The sequence below is a fragment of the Tenrec ecaudatus genome, chromosome 2 (genome assembly GCF_050624435.1).
Source record: "Tenrec ecaudatus isolate mTenEca1 chromosome 2, mTenEca1.hap1, whole genome shotgun sequence".
Taxonomy (NCBI): domain Eukaryota; kingdom Metazoa; phylum Chordata; class Mammalia; order Afrosoricida; family Tenrecidae; genus Tenrec; species Tenrec ecaudatus.
In genome coordinates this window covers 71,664,324-71,682,630 of record NC_134531.1, presented here as the reverse complement: position 1 = coordinate 71,682,630, position 18,307 = coordinate 71,664,324, and the positions used below count along the sequence as shown (strand labels likewise).

The 18,307-nt window shown below is 37.5% G+C and overlaps 1 protein-coding gene and 1 pseudogene across 1 annotated transcript in view; one reads left to right on the top strand and one right to left on the bottom strand.

Moving 5' to 3' along the window:
• Positions 1–18,307, top strand: part of ANKRD31 (ankyrin repeat domain 31) — a 162,357-nt gene that overhangs the window by 17,613 nt on the left and 126,437 nt on the right. Inside the window, exons 2-3 of the mRNA XM_075543046.1 lie at positions 468–541; positions 4,439–4,548. Of these exons, the coding sequence (XP_075399161.1) occupies positions 468–541; positions 4,439–4,548 (184 nt within the window). The remainder of the gene's footprint in view (positions 1–467; positions 542–4,438; positions 4,549–18,307) is intronic.
• LOC142438790 (isoamyl acetate-hydrolyzing esterase 1 homolog pseudogene) lies at positions 1,502–3,505 on the bottom strand (annotated as a pseudogene).

Below are 18,307 nucleotides of genomic sequence, written 5' to 3'. Positions count from 1 at the left end.
AGGCCCAGTGTTCCTTGGAGATTTCAGTGTGGTAGCTTCTTCCCCTGGTTCTATGGGTTTTTCAAGACAGAGGCTCCAGGTCCAAAGACACACTCCACTCAGCTTCTTTTTTGATGGTGATAGGTCCCTCTGATCTCTGCCTTTTTCTTTATCTCCTGTCAAGTAAAAGGTATTATAGGTCACTTTCTAGGGAAACGTCCTTTACATTACATCAAAGCTGTGGAGAGATTAAGGGCATTGCACCTCATCCTTAATCCTTACAGTTGATTGACGTATCACATCTAATCATGTCATGGGAGCTAACTACATAACTGCCACATTACATCATTACACAACCGCCAAGCCCGAATCATGGTCCAGTTAAGGCGACCATTAGGGGGGCAGCAAGTCAATCCAAAAATAATGGTTGCAATAATAGCCTTTTTTCCCACCCTTAAATAATCTATCCCTTTTCTTGTATTTGAAAGGTTGTTCTTTGGTGAAGACGTAGCTCTTAGAGCTGAGTCCAAACCCCATCCTGATATCAATGAAATATGCAAAGGTAAGAAATAATAGTTTTTATTAAATAATTCCTTCGATTTCCCAAGTTTTATTCATTAACTTATCATTTTTATTTAGTCATTTCACGATATAACATCTCACTTGATACTCCACTGGCAAATTTGTTTTTCACCTTGGAGCTGTTTATCCTACATGTTAGTGGAAGGGACAATATGTAGGATTACGTTCTTACGATGTATTAAGAATGTGTTCACAATGTGTTCTTACAATGTATTAAGAAATACTAGGAAGGAACTAGAGGTCTGTTCTAATAATCAAACCAAAATTAAAAAGAAAACAACTTTTCAATCTTTATATACCTTTATAATTGTCCTAATTATTAAGTAAAAATATTTTTTAGTATACAAAGTATAATATTATAGAAGTTAATAAATTTCACCCCCCCTAAGATTTCACACCTAAGGATACCAATGTTTAGTATTTGTATAGCATTCTATATATTTTTCTACCAATATAAATATATTTTAAAAATAATTTATATCATACTACATATATTTTTTGCCTGGTCTAGATTCATCTAACTTAGTTTTGAAAATGGCTGCATATGATTCCATTGTATTAATATACCTATTTGATGAATTGATTATACTTATGGTATTTCTCATTTAATAGTACATGGCTATGAATACTGTAATACTAGCACTTTTGCTGACTTTCCTGATTATTTCTTTGGAAGAACTAAGTATAGATTTGCTTTTTTTAAATTAATAAATCATTTTATTGAGAACTCTTATAGCTCATATAACAATCCATACACCAATTTCATCAAACACATTTGTACATGGTGCCATCATTTTCAAAACATTTTTTTAAAGTTTCTCTGAAAAAAAAACCTAGTGCTTTTATTGATATTGGTGGCAAATACAGAGTCATGAGAGAAAAGTGGTTTTGCTTGGTCATCTTGGACTGTGTGTGCACCAGCAGCTCTACATCCTGTGGGCTAACATCCTAATTTGCCAGTTCTGTGGCTGACATCTCCCGGCAGACTTCATTCAGAGTTTGCTTCCGCAACATCTCACCAGTAAGGAAGCAGCAAGGGCAGGGGAGAGATCTCCTCCAACAAAGGCCAAAGTTGTGAGAAGAAATTCATTCCCCTTTGGTGATAAATGTAGTCCATCTGATAAGCAGGATGAGAAATCCTGATTGTCCATTTGCCTCAGGCTCTACAGGTCAAGTACATTGGTCCCGCAGGCTTGGGCTAATTGTAAACAGGCCTTGACATATTCACCAGCAAGCAAGTTTAGGCGATTTAATTAGCAACCTCCTAGGATACACTCATTTTCTTCTCACAAAGAAGAAGTGGAGTGATAGGATCATCACTCTGTTCTCTGAGATGTCTACAGACTTCAGGTACTGCACCATGCTCTTCCAGCAAGATGTGTGGTTTAGGAGTCTCGTCTTTTAAAGCACTGTCATTGGCACCAAAGAAAACCGTAACTGCTACAGGGCTGTCCAGACCATTACCGTTCCCGATGATTTTCGGGAGAATGATTTTGGCCCATCTGGTATTGTAACCTGGGTGATGAAGTCTCCAAAGAGCAACACGTGAGGCCAAAGCAGGGGGAGCTCTGGCAACCCACCACCTCAGAGCACAATGATGGTGACCCGAGCTGACACCGAGGGCACAGCAGTATTTTTTTTCTTCTTGAGCCCTTGGTATCAGCCCCCTTTTTACCCCCTCCCACCTTTGTGGACCCATGATAAATTACAAATTATTATTTTCATATCTTACACTGTCTGCTGTCTCTCTTTGCTCACTTTTCTGTTGTTCATCCCCTGGGGTGGTAGTGGGGGGTTAATACGTCCATTATTGTAATTGATTGCCCATTTCTCCCTCCACCTTCACCCTACCCTCATAGTATCGCTACTCCCATGACTGTTCCTGAGGGGTTTATCTGTTCTGGATTTCGTGTGTCGAGAGCTTATTTGTACCAGTGTACATGCTCTGGTCTTGCTGGATTTGTAAGGTAGAACTGGGATCATGATAGTTGGCAGGGGTGGGGATGGGAGTGGGGATGGTGGAGCATTAAAGACCTAGAGGAATGTTGTGTGTTCCTTGGTGCTATGCTGTACCCTGGCTGACTCATTCCTTCCTTGTGACCCTTCTGTAAGGGAAGTCCAGTCGCCTACAGATGGGCTTTGGGTCTCCACTCTGCACTCCTCCTTATTCACAATGATAGGATTTTTTGTTCTTTGATGCCTGATTCCTGATCCCATCGACACCTTGTGATCACACGGGCTGGTGTGCTTCTTCTATGTGGGCTTTTTTGCTTCCCTTCTAGATGGCCACATGTTTAACTTTAAATCTTTAAGACCCGGACACATATCTAATAGCTGGGCACTGTCAGCTTTCTTCACATTTGTTTATATAGCTGTTTGACTTCAGTGATTGTGTTGGGAAGGGGAGCATCACAGAATGCCAGGTTGTTAGAACAATGTGTTCTGTGTTGAGGGAGTACTTGAATGGAGACCCAATGCCTGTCTGTGTAGATTTGCTTTTAAAGGGTTTGTACATATCAGATTTTCACATGGGTACCCCCTCCCTCCACCCAAAAGGTGTGACCTTTCTCCTTTAGACCCAATAGAGAGCAAATTTTATTTGTTGAACTGGTGAGTGAAAAATATCTGTTATACTTTGCTTTTAAAACAGAATCTTGGGGTTAGTAATATTTTAATATTGCCTATTCATAGTTATTTTGTACATGTGATTTGCATTATATATTTATCTAAATATAAGATAATTTTATATCAAAGACAACAAACTTTGTGATAATAATTACAACTAGTTTTACCTACTTTGCTGGTTATTCAAAAATTTTATTCAGAATATATTTTACATTGTAGAAATTTGAAGCTTTTATGTAATCAAATCTATCTGTTTTTCCTCTTAGGGCTTCTTGATTTTCTTTCAAATTTAGAAATATTTTACCTACCTCAAGATCATAAATATTTCTTAAATTTCACATTGTATTTATATTTACATGTATCTGCCTATAATATTTTGGTACATGAAAGTAGTAAAGCTCTAACTTAATTTGTTAATGTTTAACCAGTTGCTCCAGTATTATTTATTGAAGTATTCATCTTTTGCAGCTGCTTAAAATGCCATTATTGTTATATGCTAGAGTATCAGATTTATTTAAAGATCTGTTTCCCTTATTTGCATCATTATCTGTGTGATGCTCCTGCATTGCCACTACATTCTTTATTATCCTTAGCCTTACCATGTTTCTGTGTCTGGTAGAAAGGATATCGCCTTAAGTAGAGTAGCTGCCTATTGCATTTCCCCCAGAAGCTTCATTGGTATAAACAGCAAGCTCAGTGAAGTATGAGACTTTATTTATTCTGCTTTAGAATTAACATCTTTGAACTGTGAGACATTTAGTTTTTGACAAGATTTCTGCTCCTAACCACTGATTATTAAAAAATGTAACCTAGTCTTCTGATCTATGGATGATAGACTTTGTATTATCTCTAGTCATTATTTTTAAAATAGAAATTTCTGTGGATTTTTTATGAATTTGTAAATAGGGGAAGAAAAGTTAAGCCATGTTTCTTTGGTTATATGCTAGCATGATGTGTTTTTATAATTGACCTAAAAAAGGTTAGAAAAAGATAAAGAGGATTCTTTCTGATGGGGCTTAAATTTCCTTTTTCCTGGAAGAAATATAAAGTATTAGTGTATTAAATGTAGTAAATACATTTTCTCCTAACTAATGATTCAGAAACCTTGAGACAAAAGGTGACAATTATAAAATTGTGATATTTAATAATAATTTTAAATGACATTTTTCAAATGTTAATGAAATCTTTGGTTCATTGTCAAAGCACAACAATAAAGCTGTTTTAAGTGATTTGTGAATATATTTTATTCTAGGCATGCCTTCTCCTGAGATTCAACTTGGTTTTAAACTCAGAGAGAATCTACAAAAGCGAATGAATAAAAGTCAGATGATGCGTGCTCTTAATGGGGCTACAGTCTTACAGGTGTGTAGCATATTTATTGAATGTATACTAATTAAGGATTGGAAATACTAGCTCTAAGAACAGTAAAGTACTAACAGTAATGCTTTTTCTCTATTATTTACTTCTATCTCCTCTTATTCAGTATTTCCTCTTTGTTTAACCAGTCATTCTATGTTTTTGCTCCAACTTTGATGAGAACCAGTTATTTTAGGGGGGGGGTGGGAGGGTTCATTGTTACCCTTTTCCCCTCTCATGTCTTTTATGTTTCCTGTTTTTTAGTAAAAGAGATATGTAGATAAAAGAAGCAAAAAAAGTAGGTTATAATAGTTAAGATTTTAATTTACCTGTGTGTCAGAAATAATCATAAATTTGTGAAGATACTAGTCTGTATCATAATTTGACATCTGTCACTGAAGAGGTTCTTTTGTCCTACGTGTGTGTGTATATACATACATATCGTAAGTTTTTTTATTTAACTTTTTTCTTTATATCATTTTATTGGGGGCTCATTCAACTCTTATCACCATACATACACCCATTGTGTCAAGCACATTTGTACATTTGTTGCCCTCATCATTCTCAAAACATTTGCTTCCTACTTGAGCCCTTGGTATCAGCTCATTTTACCCCTCCCTCCCCACTACCTCTCCCTCGTGAACCCTTGTAATTATAATTTTATTTATTTGGTCTGGGGGGCGGAATCATCTAGGTATGAATAAATAAGCAATGGATCCAAAGTATGATTATGAGACTATATTTACTATTGCACCCAGGAAGGTATCAGAGAAAATCTCAACACTAAATATTTTTTCTTTGAAACGGAGGTGTCTATATTTGGTTATTAATAATTTGTTCAAAAATCAGTTTGGCAGTATTTGAGGTAAGAAAAAAACATTTATTGTCTTTGTTTTAGTAACCATGAAATGAAAACCAATGAATTTTTCAGCTTTGTCTGAAGGTTTTGCTAATTGGTTAGTGGTCTTAGCAGCAGTTAGTATCACACTAATTTGAATAGTTATTTTTTTAAAAAAAACATGGACTCTCACGTTCACATGGAAATCTCTAAAAAAATTTTGAAAATCTCCTATGTAATTTCTGATGATTCACTAGGATGCTTTAAAGGACTTGAATAGTTAATGAATGTTTCTTTCAAAAGCTTATTGTTAGCTAGCTATTTAACCACTATTTATTGTGGCCTATTTGTAAAATTAAGATAAACCACAACAAACAAACAAAAATCTCCCATTGCCATTGCATCTATTCTAACTCATAGAGAATTGATTACAGTTGTTCAATAGGGTTTCCAAGACCGTAATCTTTTTGGAAACTGACTGTCACCTTATCTCCCATGAAAAATAACAGGTGGACCATTTCAGTTTGCAGCCGAGTGCTTGACCAGGGCTTTTTACAACTAGGGTAAGAAAAGATAGATGAAGTAATCAATAATATGTCACTCTCTTTTTACCTTTATGGAAATTCATTGAGAGTTAAGTAGATATTTTATTCACATTTAACATTTCCTTAGCAACCTCTCCCACCACCCCCGGCTTTTCTATTGTAGACTTTAGACCCTGTAACCCAAGTGTTTAACCATCTGTAGCAGATGAATCCACTTAGCTAAACATTTGACATACTTGTAAAACCGAGTTGAGGGTGCTTTTTAACACAGTGTTCAACTATCTTTATTGAGTTAGAGGGGTACACATTGAAAATGAAAGCTAGGGGGTCATTGATTATAGATCAGATAAATTTCAGTTTAGAGTTCTCTGAAATATATAAGTCCCACTGGTTTGGTTATTGAATGTAGAATTGTCAGTTATTCAAGGAGCCTTAGTGGCCTTCTGGGTCAGAGGCTGGGCTACTAACCAAAGGTTGGAAATGTAACCCACCAGCCCCTCCACAGGAGAGAGACGGAGCTACTTGCTCCTGTAGAGATTACCATTTCAGAAGTCCCGTTGAGGGTTGCTATGAGTGGGAACTGATTGCATGGTAATTTGATTTAAAAAAATTTTTATCCCAAGTTGTGCTAGTGTCCAGGAACAAACTAGCCCCATGTTCTTCTGAGATTGTGTACGTTCTGACAGGTTTGGTTCGTTATGGACATGCTCTTCCTAGAAACAATCTTTTACATTTTGACCTACTTTAAAATGATTTTACGTCCTGACCTTTTGCTTAATTTTTCTGAAGGTGGTAAAAGTGCTGTCATTTTTTCCTAAAAGTTAGTTGTCTATTGGTTTCAGCAAAGCACCGTAGAAACAAAAAACTATAGTCTGGAAGCATAACCTATGCTCAAAGTCAAAATGGAGTTTGACTTTGGGACAAGAAGATGGCTTTTTCTTATTAATCAGGCAACTCATTTACTAATATTACATGATCTTACATTACATGGTCATTAATCTTTATATGAGATTCTTTAAAAAGGATTAAAACTTTACCTTGCTCTCTGTAGAATCCCATCTTAAGGACCAGCAGTTTATGTTATCCACTAAGGAATAACTTGTCTTCAGCAAGGGTTTTTTATTGGTCTTTTGGATGGCTAATTTCGTTTTACAAAAATTTAAGACCACTATGCAATTCTGAGAGTATATGGGTACCATCTGAAGTTGTTTTAGGGAATGTGAGAGTGAAGTTAAATTCAGGGGAACAATCTGATATTAAGGAAAGGCCAGATAATGTAATGAAGTCAGATTCACTTGAAAATCAGTTCCTAAGTATACATTTCTTTTAAAGATCATAGAATTTGTTGTTGTTTTTAGATGAAATTGAGTCAGTTTTAACTCATTGACCTTATGTATAACAAAGCAAGACACCGCCTGGTCCTGTGCCATCCTCCCAAATGTTCTTATGTTTGAGCCCATTGTTGCAGCTGCTGTGTTGATCCATGTCATTGAGGGCCTTCCTCTTTTACTCAGCTCTTCCACCAAGCATGTTGTCTTTTTCCAGGGACTGGTTGCTCCTGACAACAGGTGCAAAGTAGGTGAGACGAAGTCTCGCCATTCTTGCTTCCAAGGAGCATTTGGGCTGTACTTCCAGGGAAGATCTGTTTGTTCTTTTGGCAGTCTGTGGTACGTTTTATATTCTTTGCCAGCACCATATTTCCAATGCATCAGTTCTTCTTTAGTCTTTCTTATTCAATGTCCAACTTTCACATGCATATGAGGCAGTTGAAAATACCATGAGTTGGGTCAGGCACACCTGAGTCCTCGAAGTAACCTCTTTTCTCTTAAATACTTTAAAGAGGTCCTGTGCTGCAGATTTACCTAATGCACTGCATCATTTGATCTTTGATTGCTACTTCCATGAAAATTGATTGTGGACAAATTCAATCTTTTCTCCATTTATCATGCTGCTACCTATTGGTCCAGTTGTGAGAATATTGTTTACTTTAGGTCATAATCTATATTGAAGGCTTCAATCTTTGATCTTCATCATTATGTGCTTCAAGTCCTCACTTCCTGCAAGCAAGGTTGTGTCACCTGCATATCTCAGGTTGTTAAGAAGCTTTCCTCCACTTCGGATGCTGTGTTCTTCTTCATATGGTTGAGCTTTTCTGATGATTGGTTCAGCATACAGATTGAATGAGTATAGTGAGAGGAGACAAACCTGACACATACCTTTCTTGGCTTTAAAATGCAATATTCCCTTGTTCCTGTTTGCACAACTGCCTCTTGATTCATGAAGAGGTTCTGCATGAGCACAGTTAGGTGCTCTGGAATTCCCATTCTTATCAAGCCTAGTCATAGTTTGTTAATATTCACAGTCAAATGCCTTTGCTTAGTCAATCGAATTAATAATGTATTAAGATACACTAAATATATATTTCATGCAGCATTGATTTATTGGTACATATAATAACAACAATTGGTATGATTAGACCGCTTTGAAAGAGTGAAGCCAAGATCCTGTCCTATTGGGTAACTAGCTGAAATATCTAAGAAAGAAGAGTGGAAAAAAATAAAGAGTAATATCTGGATGGCATCAATGGTTGCCAAGTAGTTTGTAAGAAAACTTTCTTTTAGTTTTGCTCTCTTTCTCCTGATGTGTCTATAGGCGTAACACATTACCCTTTATCTTTCTAGAAAGAAATCTAGGGATGTTTTATTAACTAATAATATGAAGGGACTTCAAAAAGTTTATGGAAAAATGGAATTTAGATATAGTGGATTTTTTTCCACACACTTTTTGAAGTCTACTTGTTTGTTAGTTAGAAAGGGTCTTAAGGATATGTAATGGAATCAAAGTTCATAAGTGATGTTAAACATAATATATTTTTAGATTATGAATCACTTTCTCAAGAGCAGGAATAGCAAACTAGGATAATAAATTGGAGAAAGGACAAAGTGACAGACCCAGCAAGTGACCAAATTCCCAGCACTAGCTACTGTTTGAGCTAGTTAAGCAAATGCATTTTGCTTCCAAGCCATCACAGTTGTTAGCAAGAGCAATATTAAGCATAAAGAGATCTCCATGATGAAAGAAAGTAAAAGTAGAGTTATAAAAATAAGTTATAAAATACCCTTTAACAGACAATAAATACTAGTTGATGCAACAAAGCTATATCAGAGGCAATATGTATTAAAAGGGCAATAACTTCAGTAGCCTGCATTACCAAGGAGAGGTAATAAAGCTCCAGGTCCTAGAAGCATGCAACAAGAGGGTGGCAAAATGATAAAGCACAGTATGCAAAGTCCAAAGGTCTTGGATTTAGTGTTCTACCTCTGAAGTTGTCTACTTCTGGCCACCAGAACATCCAGACTGTAGTCTTAGCCTCTTAATGGCCTGACAATTCCAAAAAGTTGATTGAATTTGGGTCAAATTAGTGTAATTTCATAGTGCAAAGCTTAATTAAATGTGCTAAATAAATGTGTCCATGGAGCTCTAAGAAATCTTTCTGTTGATGGCTTTTCCTATGCACATTATCTCCTGGGTTTATGTCAGGTGAGTTTTATATAGGCAAATATAGTCATAAAAGTTTCTTTGATTTTAGAGTGATATTGCTGAGCTTTAAAAATTATGCTCATACATACCACTAGAGTCGATTTTGACTTTAATTATTAAAGACTGACCATATTGAAGTCAGTTAGCGTGTGCAATATGAGGGTAGGCATGAAGAAATTTCAGTCTACCACTGACAATTTCATAGGGAGAAAACTTTATCAGATTCAAATGGAGTAGATCTTAAGGTTAAGAGTACTAAAGGAAGGACTTTAACCCAAGACAAATTCAAGGACTTACATAATTTGGTTAATTGGGGTTCTATGATTTTATTTGTTCATTCTACTAGACCAGAAGTTTAGAGATGGTCAAGATGCTGGGTATAGGATAAAGATGACAATGATTTGTCCATATGGGTATAATGCCTTTAAGCCCTAGCTTTTCTACAAGGCCTAACTTCTACTCAAAGCGAGGAGCAGTCAACCATAACAGTACATATTTATAGCCATTAGAAGGCAGTAGTTGAATGAAGGGGTGACGTTTAGCCTGTCAATCAGGTCACAGCTTGATGACTTCATTTGGAGGTACAGGAGAGATAAATAGCTCATTGAAAGCCAGACCAACTCTCTCCCTGTGAGACATTCCTGTTGACAAGTAACATGGAGCTATGCCGATGGAGTCAGAGTCCTGGAACTGGAGGAGCCACTTGGAGACCCACACCATTGCTAAGATGCTTGCACCACCACTGACTCCAAAAGACTTTGCTCCCACTGGCTTGTGATCTTCCTGCATTTAGCATCATTGCATGTGTTATGTGAGTAGGAATAGTAATTGATAGACTAGTATTAGACATATGGGTGAATATTGGACTTATGGACTTGATCTGGACTGGACTTGGATGTTTTCTTAATATACAATTACTCTTTAATATAAAGCTCGCTCTTGTACACATGAGTGTCTATGAATTTGTTTCTCTAGTCTCCCCAGACTAACACACAGTTAGTAGTTTTGAAGATGTCCTCACTTTCATTTGTTTCAAATATAAAGGTTCATGTAAATGTTGAATAATTGGAAGATAAAGATATTTTGGTAAAACCATTGTCATTACGTACAAGTCATAACTTGGTAGTAGGATATTGATTACAAACCTTTACCCAAGTTATGAGTTCACTTTTTGGGACTTCTTGTTGATATTCAGGAAGTATATATATATTTTATAAGTCATTTTATTGTGGGCTCTTATAGCTCTTATAACAATCCATACATTATTCATATCAAGCACATTTGTATATGTTGCCATCATCATTTCTAAAACATTTTCTTTCTATTTGAGCTCTTCTATTCTCCAATCCCAGTGAATCCCTGATAAATTATAAATTATTATTATTTTCATATTTTACACTGTTTTGTGTCTCCCTTCACCCATGTTTCTGTTGTTTGTCCCCCTTCAGGGGGTGGTGGTAGTTATACATTGATCATTGTGATCAGTTTACCCTTTCTTCCTCTTCTCCCCTACTGTTCTCCTATCATGTACCAGTATACATGCTTCGGTCTAGCCAGATTTGCAAGGTAGAACTGGGGTCATTATAGTGGGAGGGGAGGAAGCATGAAAGCACTAGAGGAATAATGTGTGTTTTGTCGGTGCTGTGCCTCACCCTGACTGGCTCATCCCTTCCTTGTGACCCGTCTTTGAGGGAATGTCCATTTCCTACAGATGGGCTTTGGGTCTCTACTGTGACCCCCTCTCCCCCTGTTTGCATTGATATGATTATTTGTTTGGGGTCTTCTGATGCCTGATACCTGATCCCGTCGACACTTCATGATCACACAGGCTGGTGTGCTGCTTCCATGTGGGCTTTATTGCTTTCCTGCTAGATGACCACTTGTTTAACTTCAAGCCTTTAAAACCCCAGAAGCTATATCTTTCAATAGTCTGGCAATCAGCTTCCTTCACCAGCTATCCTTTGTACCCATTTTGACTTCAGCGATTATGTCGGGAAGGTGAGCGTCACAGAATGGCAGGTTATTAGAACAAAATGTACTTGCGTTGAGAGAGGACTTGAGTAGAGACCCAATGTCTGTCTGCTCCTTTGATACTTAACATATAAATATATGCACTTAGACCTGTATCCCTATCATTATATATTAATATATTTATACCAGAAAGTATTTTTAAGGCAGCATATAAACTGAAATCATTATAAGCGGGTCAGGTCTCTTAACAATAGCCTATAAAGATTAGGAGGCAGCCTTTTTTATAGCTGCATCTGTAAGATTGTTTCCTTGGACTTCCTGTTTGAGAAAGTTTATCACAGCAATTTCAGAGGGTGAGTTAGTTTATTATGCCAACCTGACTGATAAAACATGTGGGGTTAATTGAAGGGTGGAGAGATAAATGGCTCGGTGAGCCTTGCCTTTCAAGTTCTCAGGTCTCTTGCTTTGTGATGGTAGAACCAGGATGCAGCTGCCTTAGCCACTTCCTGCTTCAGCTGGCAAGGCTCACTTAGACATCCCTGAGGAGAAGCCACATGGACCTACCCCGATGTAACCTGGCTGTTGGAGCAGCTGTGGGAGACCCCTGCCAGTGCTGAGATGCTTACACATTCACTAATTCGGCGTTCTTCCTGCAGTCAGTATCATAGTGTGTGTTTTGTGAGATGGAGGAGGACTTTGTGGATTGGTGTTGGACAAAGGGGCTAATGGGTTCATGTTGGATTTGTGGACTTGGGCAGCACTGGATTGGGATGTTTTCTTGATGTGCACTTACCCTTTATATAAAACTCTCTCTTACACATGAGTTTCTATGGATTTCTTTCGCTGAAGTACCCAGACCAACACAGAGGGTTAATAATAATACATCTAAAAATCTAGCTACTAATTCTTCATTTTGAAATGTTTTTCCAGAAGTTGCCACAAACCACTTTGCTTTTATGTTGTTGTTATTGTTAGGTGTTGTGAGTGTGCTCCAACTCATAATGACCCTATGAACAACAGAACGAAACAATATCCTGTCCTGTGCCATCAGCGATTATAGCGTACCCGAATCACAAATAACTCCAAAACAGTAATGAGAATTCATAAAAACATTCATAGATATTTCTTTGGCTAGTTTGAAAATGCTGGTAAGGGCAATTGCTTTAGATTATTAGGCTACAGTTGCTTCAGGAAGAGGTTGACTCTCTTGAAGTTCAATGGTGGTTGGAACAGCATAGCCAGTTTGATAGTGACCTCCAGCAGGATCAATTCACAGATGAAAACCATGCGGAAAAAAAAGAAACAAAACAGGATTAACAAGAGGTGTCTTATTTAAGTCTTGGAAGCACTAATTGTTGTGTCAGATCTAAACAACCATAAATTAGGTAGTTATAAATGGTGGGAGAAAGATGAGTAGCTGAATTTAAATGAGTCACAGAGCAAACAGCTAAAATAATAATTTCATAAGAGGTAAACTTGCTGGCAGATAATGCTGTGCACGTGCTGAGTTAAGGAGGGCAGACAGAGCGTGGGATATATAAATAAGAAATTTCTGAGAGCAATGTGTGCAGTAGATTCTACAAGTTTTCAGTGGTGGGCATGGCTCAAAGGCTAGGGCTGTAGTAGTGTAAAGGAGTATGCTGTCCCCTATGTTTGGGCCTGATAAACCTAATGTTTTTACGTTTGCCTTATAGAAAAATAACGAGAGATAAATCTGATCATGAGGCAAACCCAAAGCAAGAGATGATACTAGGGTTTTCTTTATAGTTTCAATTGCCTGACAATCCTCAGGCTTAAGTTGAAATGAATATGATTCTGAGGACTTTACATACTGTATGAAGTCTAAGTATAGACACTGTATATACTTAAGTATAAGCCAACCTATCAGCCGAGACACCTACTTTTACTACAAAAACTGCATAAAAAATTTGCTGAAAAACTTGGCTTATACATATGTATATACAGTATAAAAAATCATTCAAATTCAACAGTAATCACATCCTAAAAGTCCATGTAATTATTTCTTTGCTTTTGGAACTGGGTAGGTTTAAATAGCATCTTTTGGGATCTATAAAAATGTCATGGGCAGAAATTAAATGACTATAGCAGTTAGATTTTCTGTCACCCTGAATATGTGTGAATATATAGAGATAGAGTCTAACCTATCAATCTGGTGACAGCCTGATGAGGCCTCTTTGGGAGTGGTTCTTTTCAGAACCAGACACTGGGAACTGCTCCTCTCTCTCTTGCTCCTTTGCCTTCTTTTGTGTCTGCCCTATGTGGGACACCTGATCCTGGTAGCTGTCACCCTGCTGTCTTCCCATTGAATTTGGATCCACTTCTGCACCCACCAACCTGTGATCTTCCTGTATCCCCCTTCACCATTCTATGCCATTGCCTGCAGCTGTATGATGTGAAGAGGGCTCCAGCTAGCATCAGACCCATGGATTTAAGATGGATTGGGCTGGTATGCATTCTTGATATGATTAATTCTTGATATAGAACGCTTAACATCTATGAGTGTCACTGGTTTTGTTTCTCGAAACAACTCAGCCTAATACAATGACTTAGGTATTTAACCATGGGCTGAAAAGGCTGTAATACATTTCAAGATATTTTATGTACTGATGTGACTAAATATTCAACTAAAATAAGACTGGCTTTTTCCCCCCTGTTGTGCTCCACAGGGTTTTTATTTTTTCCCCCAACAGTTTTATTGGTACACAATTTATATATCATACAATTCAATCGTTCATTCATATCAAGGGGCATTGAACAATCATCACCACCACATCAATCTTAGAGCATCCTCCCCTCATTGGATAAATTTCCTTTAACCTAAGTTATGCAATCAGAATCAGTTCTAGTGCTCCCTACCCCCACTGCCTCATTATTTACTCCCTGAATCCCCTACCCCCATATCACCCACTCTTGAACCCTGAATTTTGTATTACTCCTTGTCTCAATTATTCTCATGATACATCCACTCCACCTATACTTCACAGCTGGGAAACCCAACAGAAAACAATAAAAAACAAAATCATATTAAGGTGGTAAGGCAAAATTATAATAGTCTAAATATAAATAATACATAAGATGGAAAAGACCCCCCCCCAATCAACATTCAGAAGGGCAGGGAGGAAATTTCTGTCATGGAACAAGTAAGAGATACTTGACCCAGTACAAATTCAGTTTCTTTCTGTAGGGGGTCAACTGCCCAAGTATCAAGTTCGATCCAGCATGATCAAGATTACAGTGGTCTCTGCCTGATAGTAAGACTATTGGAGATTTTTGCCTTTGCCTAGAATGGGTCTGCCATCAGCTCAAAGACTCTCTTCTAAGCAAACTCCTTGGAAGAGGATATATTGACAGATATCTATGTATTGACGTTAGGTAAAATTCTATATCAACTATAAAGGCAGAAATTAGGCAAAACTTCAGAAAAATAAGTAAAGAAATCTGCATCATAGTCCAAGTAAACTGTTAGTTCTCTCATGTAATCCCATCCATGGCCATCAAGTTGATCCTAACCCATAGCAGCTGTATATAGGGTTTCTGAGGCAAGGCAAATAAATATTTGCTGTCAGTGAACTGTAATAGTGGAAAAGGCACTACAAAGATCTGTGATGGTAAAATGAGTAGTTTCTGGTGGGACATTAATGAGGATTAGGAACAATGGGAAATCTTGAAATTAAGATTATTTGCTCACAAGTCTTGACCAAACCTCTAACCTTGATTATTAGGTTTCTTACAGGGAGGATTATTGTGCAAAAGTACAAGGGACTAAGCCCTCTGGAAATAGAGTCCTGTGTTAATGGAGTTTTGTGTTATTGGAGCTGTGCCTTCTCTAGCTTCCCATTTAAAATCTTATTGGAGACTCTTTGGTAAGAGTTGTTACATCTACTTGAATTTTAATAGGTTTGGCAGACAGGACTCTACTCACATAAATGGACGTGGGGGTCCGTAGAGTCTCGAGAATTGATGAGAGGATTTTTGTAGGAGCATGTTTAGATTGGGGCAAGTCATAAATGCATAAGGCAAATGGCTTCATGTAACATGTCATGTCTTTTCTTGGTTTTAGTCTAAACATTAATTTATCTGTTCAAAGGCATCAGACACAAATAGTAACATTTCTGAATTGAACTGCAACTGACAATTTCATTTAGATAAAAAAATCTCTTCTTAGTAAATTGACAGGTGTATCTTGACTGAGGAGAAAAGGGTACAAATTCTCCTTTGGTCTGAGATATATTGGCACAGATTGTGAATGATATATTTGAGTTTTATTTGTGATTCCTTTTTTTTTTTTTTGGTAGTCTTTTGAAACCTGAGGGGTTAAGGACAGATAGGGTGGCCCTTATTGAAAAGAAATGGTTCTCCATTAGCAACCAGGGTCGTCTCTCTCTGAATATCTAGAGTTGACGTAGCAGAAGCTTCTGTTCACCACCCTGGAGTCCCATCATTCAAACTTAGGTTTAGAACTTGCAGGCAAAGAGATTCTTTGTTTTTGTTATATTTTAAAGAAGTCATCCTTCTAGTGGCCAGGATTTTTGTAGTAATTACAATTTGGGGGGATGTTGGAAATATCAACAGGCAATTTAGGCAGTGCTGACATAAATCATTTCTTTTATCTGGGTATTACATTTGTTGTAGCTTTAATATGGTGGTTGGTTGGGGTTTTTTTTTGCCTACTTCTTTTGTTCTGGGATTTATAACCTATAGCAGTTAATTCAGCAAGAGATGAAGTTAGTTCCCCAGTCTAATTGTGAACACTTAGCTAATTCAGACACTTAGCCTGCCATTTAAAAATACAGAGCTAATGCAATCCCAGTTCCCGCTTCTGTAGGGACTTGCTTCATTCTGTTTTACATAGGGTTGTTATGAATCAGAGCTGATTTGATCGTCCCTACCAACCATGTATCTTCCTATATGTAACCCGTAGGTACCTCAGTGTAAAAGAAAGATAGATTAAGCACATTCATTTTATTAGAAACAGATTATCAAATTATCAGCAATTCATCAAGGTTATTAAAGCACTTAATGAGTTCTAGTAATGAATTTTCTTTATCGAACAGTTCTATAGCTTATGTGTTACGTTTGATACCTTATAGATAGAGAGAACCAAAGTAGCTTGTACTGATCTGGCTGACCAAACGTCTTACACTCCACTCCCAATAATCCACGACTTAGTTGAAAAAAATGACACGAGAGTAGAGGATTGCTCTTGGGTAAGGATATCTAAACCTATGTATTCCTTTGCTCCAGATTAACACAGTAATTTCAACTCTTACACTCCTCACTCCCTTCTCTCAACAAATAAAAAAAAACCAAGAAAATTCTTCAATATAATGGTTGGTTAAAACATAGTGTAGGGCGAGAGAAAAATAGCAGTCTTAAGTATCACTAGGATAGATTGTACATTTATTCTATTAAGCAAGAAATGATTGTTTTTGTTTTGTATAACTCCAGTGAACTGTGGTACAACTGTGACCAGAATTGATTACAATGCTCAGGTACTTGAACTCACTTTTGACCCACTGGTGGCAGCAGCCAGTGTAGGCGTGTGAATCGAGGTGCCCCACCCCGCTTTCTGGGAAGCACATGACCCCTCTTCCAGCTTCAATTAACAGAAAAGTTGTAACCTCACATCCTGAAGTGTTTGCAGATAGCTCTGTGTCCTGTGTTTTGTTGACTATGCTGAGGTATTCGACTGTGCGAAGCATAACACACTATGAACAGCCTTGAGAACACTGGGAATCCCAGAACATCACATTGTGCTCCTATGGAACGTGTCCATGGATCAAGAGGCAGTTGTAGGAACAGAGTAAGTGAATACTGCATGGTTTAAAATCAGAAGAGGTGTGTGTCAGCGTTACAATCTGTATACTGAGCAAATCATTGGAGAAGCTAGATTATATGAAGAAGAATGTGGCATTAGGATTGGAGGAAGGCTTATTAACAACCTGAGATATGTAGGAAACACAACCTTTGCTTGCTGAGAGTGAGGAGGACTTGAGCACTTACTAATAAAGATAAAGGATTGTAACCCTCAGTATAGACAACCCAATGTAAAGAAACCCATGTCCTCAAAACTAGACCTTTAGGTAACATCATGATAAATGGAGAAAAGGTTGAAGTTGTCAAGGATTTTATCTTGCTTGGATCCACAATCAGTGTGCATGGAAGCAACAGTCAGGAGATCAGATGATGCATAGCATTGGGTAAATCTGCTATATATTGAAAAGCAAAGATGTTTATTTTGAAGACTAAGGAGAGCTTGACCAAAGCCCTGGTAATTTCAATATCCTCATATCCATGTAAAAGTTGGATATTGAATGAGGAAGATCAAGGAAAAATAAATGCATTTGAATTATGGTTCTGGTGAAGAATATTGAAAGTACCATGGACTGTTAAAAGATCAAACGGATCTGTTCTAGAAGTACAGCAAATGTTCCTCAGAGGCAAGTATGTTAGATCGGGTTGACTAGAGAAACAAATCCAGGGACCCTCATATGTATATAAGAGAGATATCAAAGAGCAATTGTATATTGAGAAAACATCCCAGCCCAGTCCAAATCAAGTCCATAATTCTAATGTTAGCCCATATGTCCGATACTAGTCCATAAATTCCTTTTTAGACTTATGCAGCACATGCAATGATGCCAAATGCAGGAATATCACGAGCTAGTGGGTAGAAAGTCTTGTGGATCCAGTGGTGATGGAGGCATCTCAATGCTGACGTGGGTCTCCATGTGGCTCCTCCAGCGCTCTGAGTGTCCCAACAGCAGGAAAGGGAAAGCAGAGAGAGTGGGTCTGGCTTCCAATGAACTGTTTATCTCTGTTGCACCTCCAAATGGCGTCACCAAGCTGT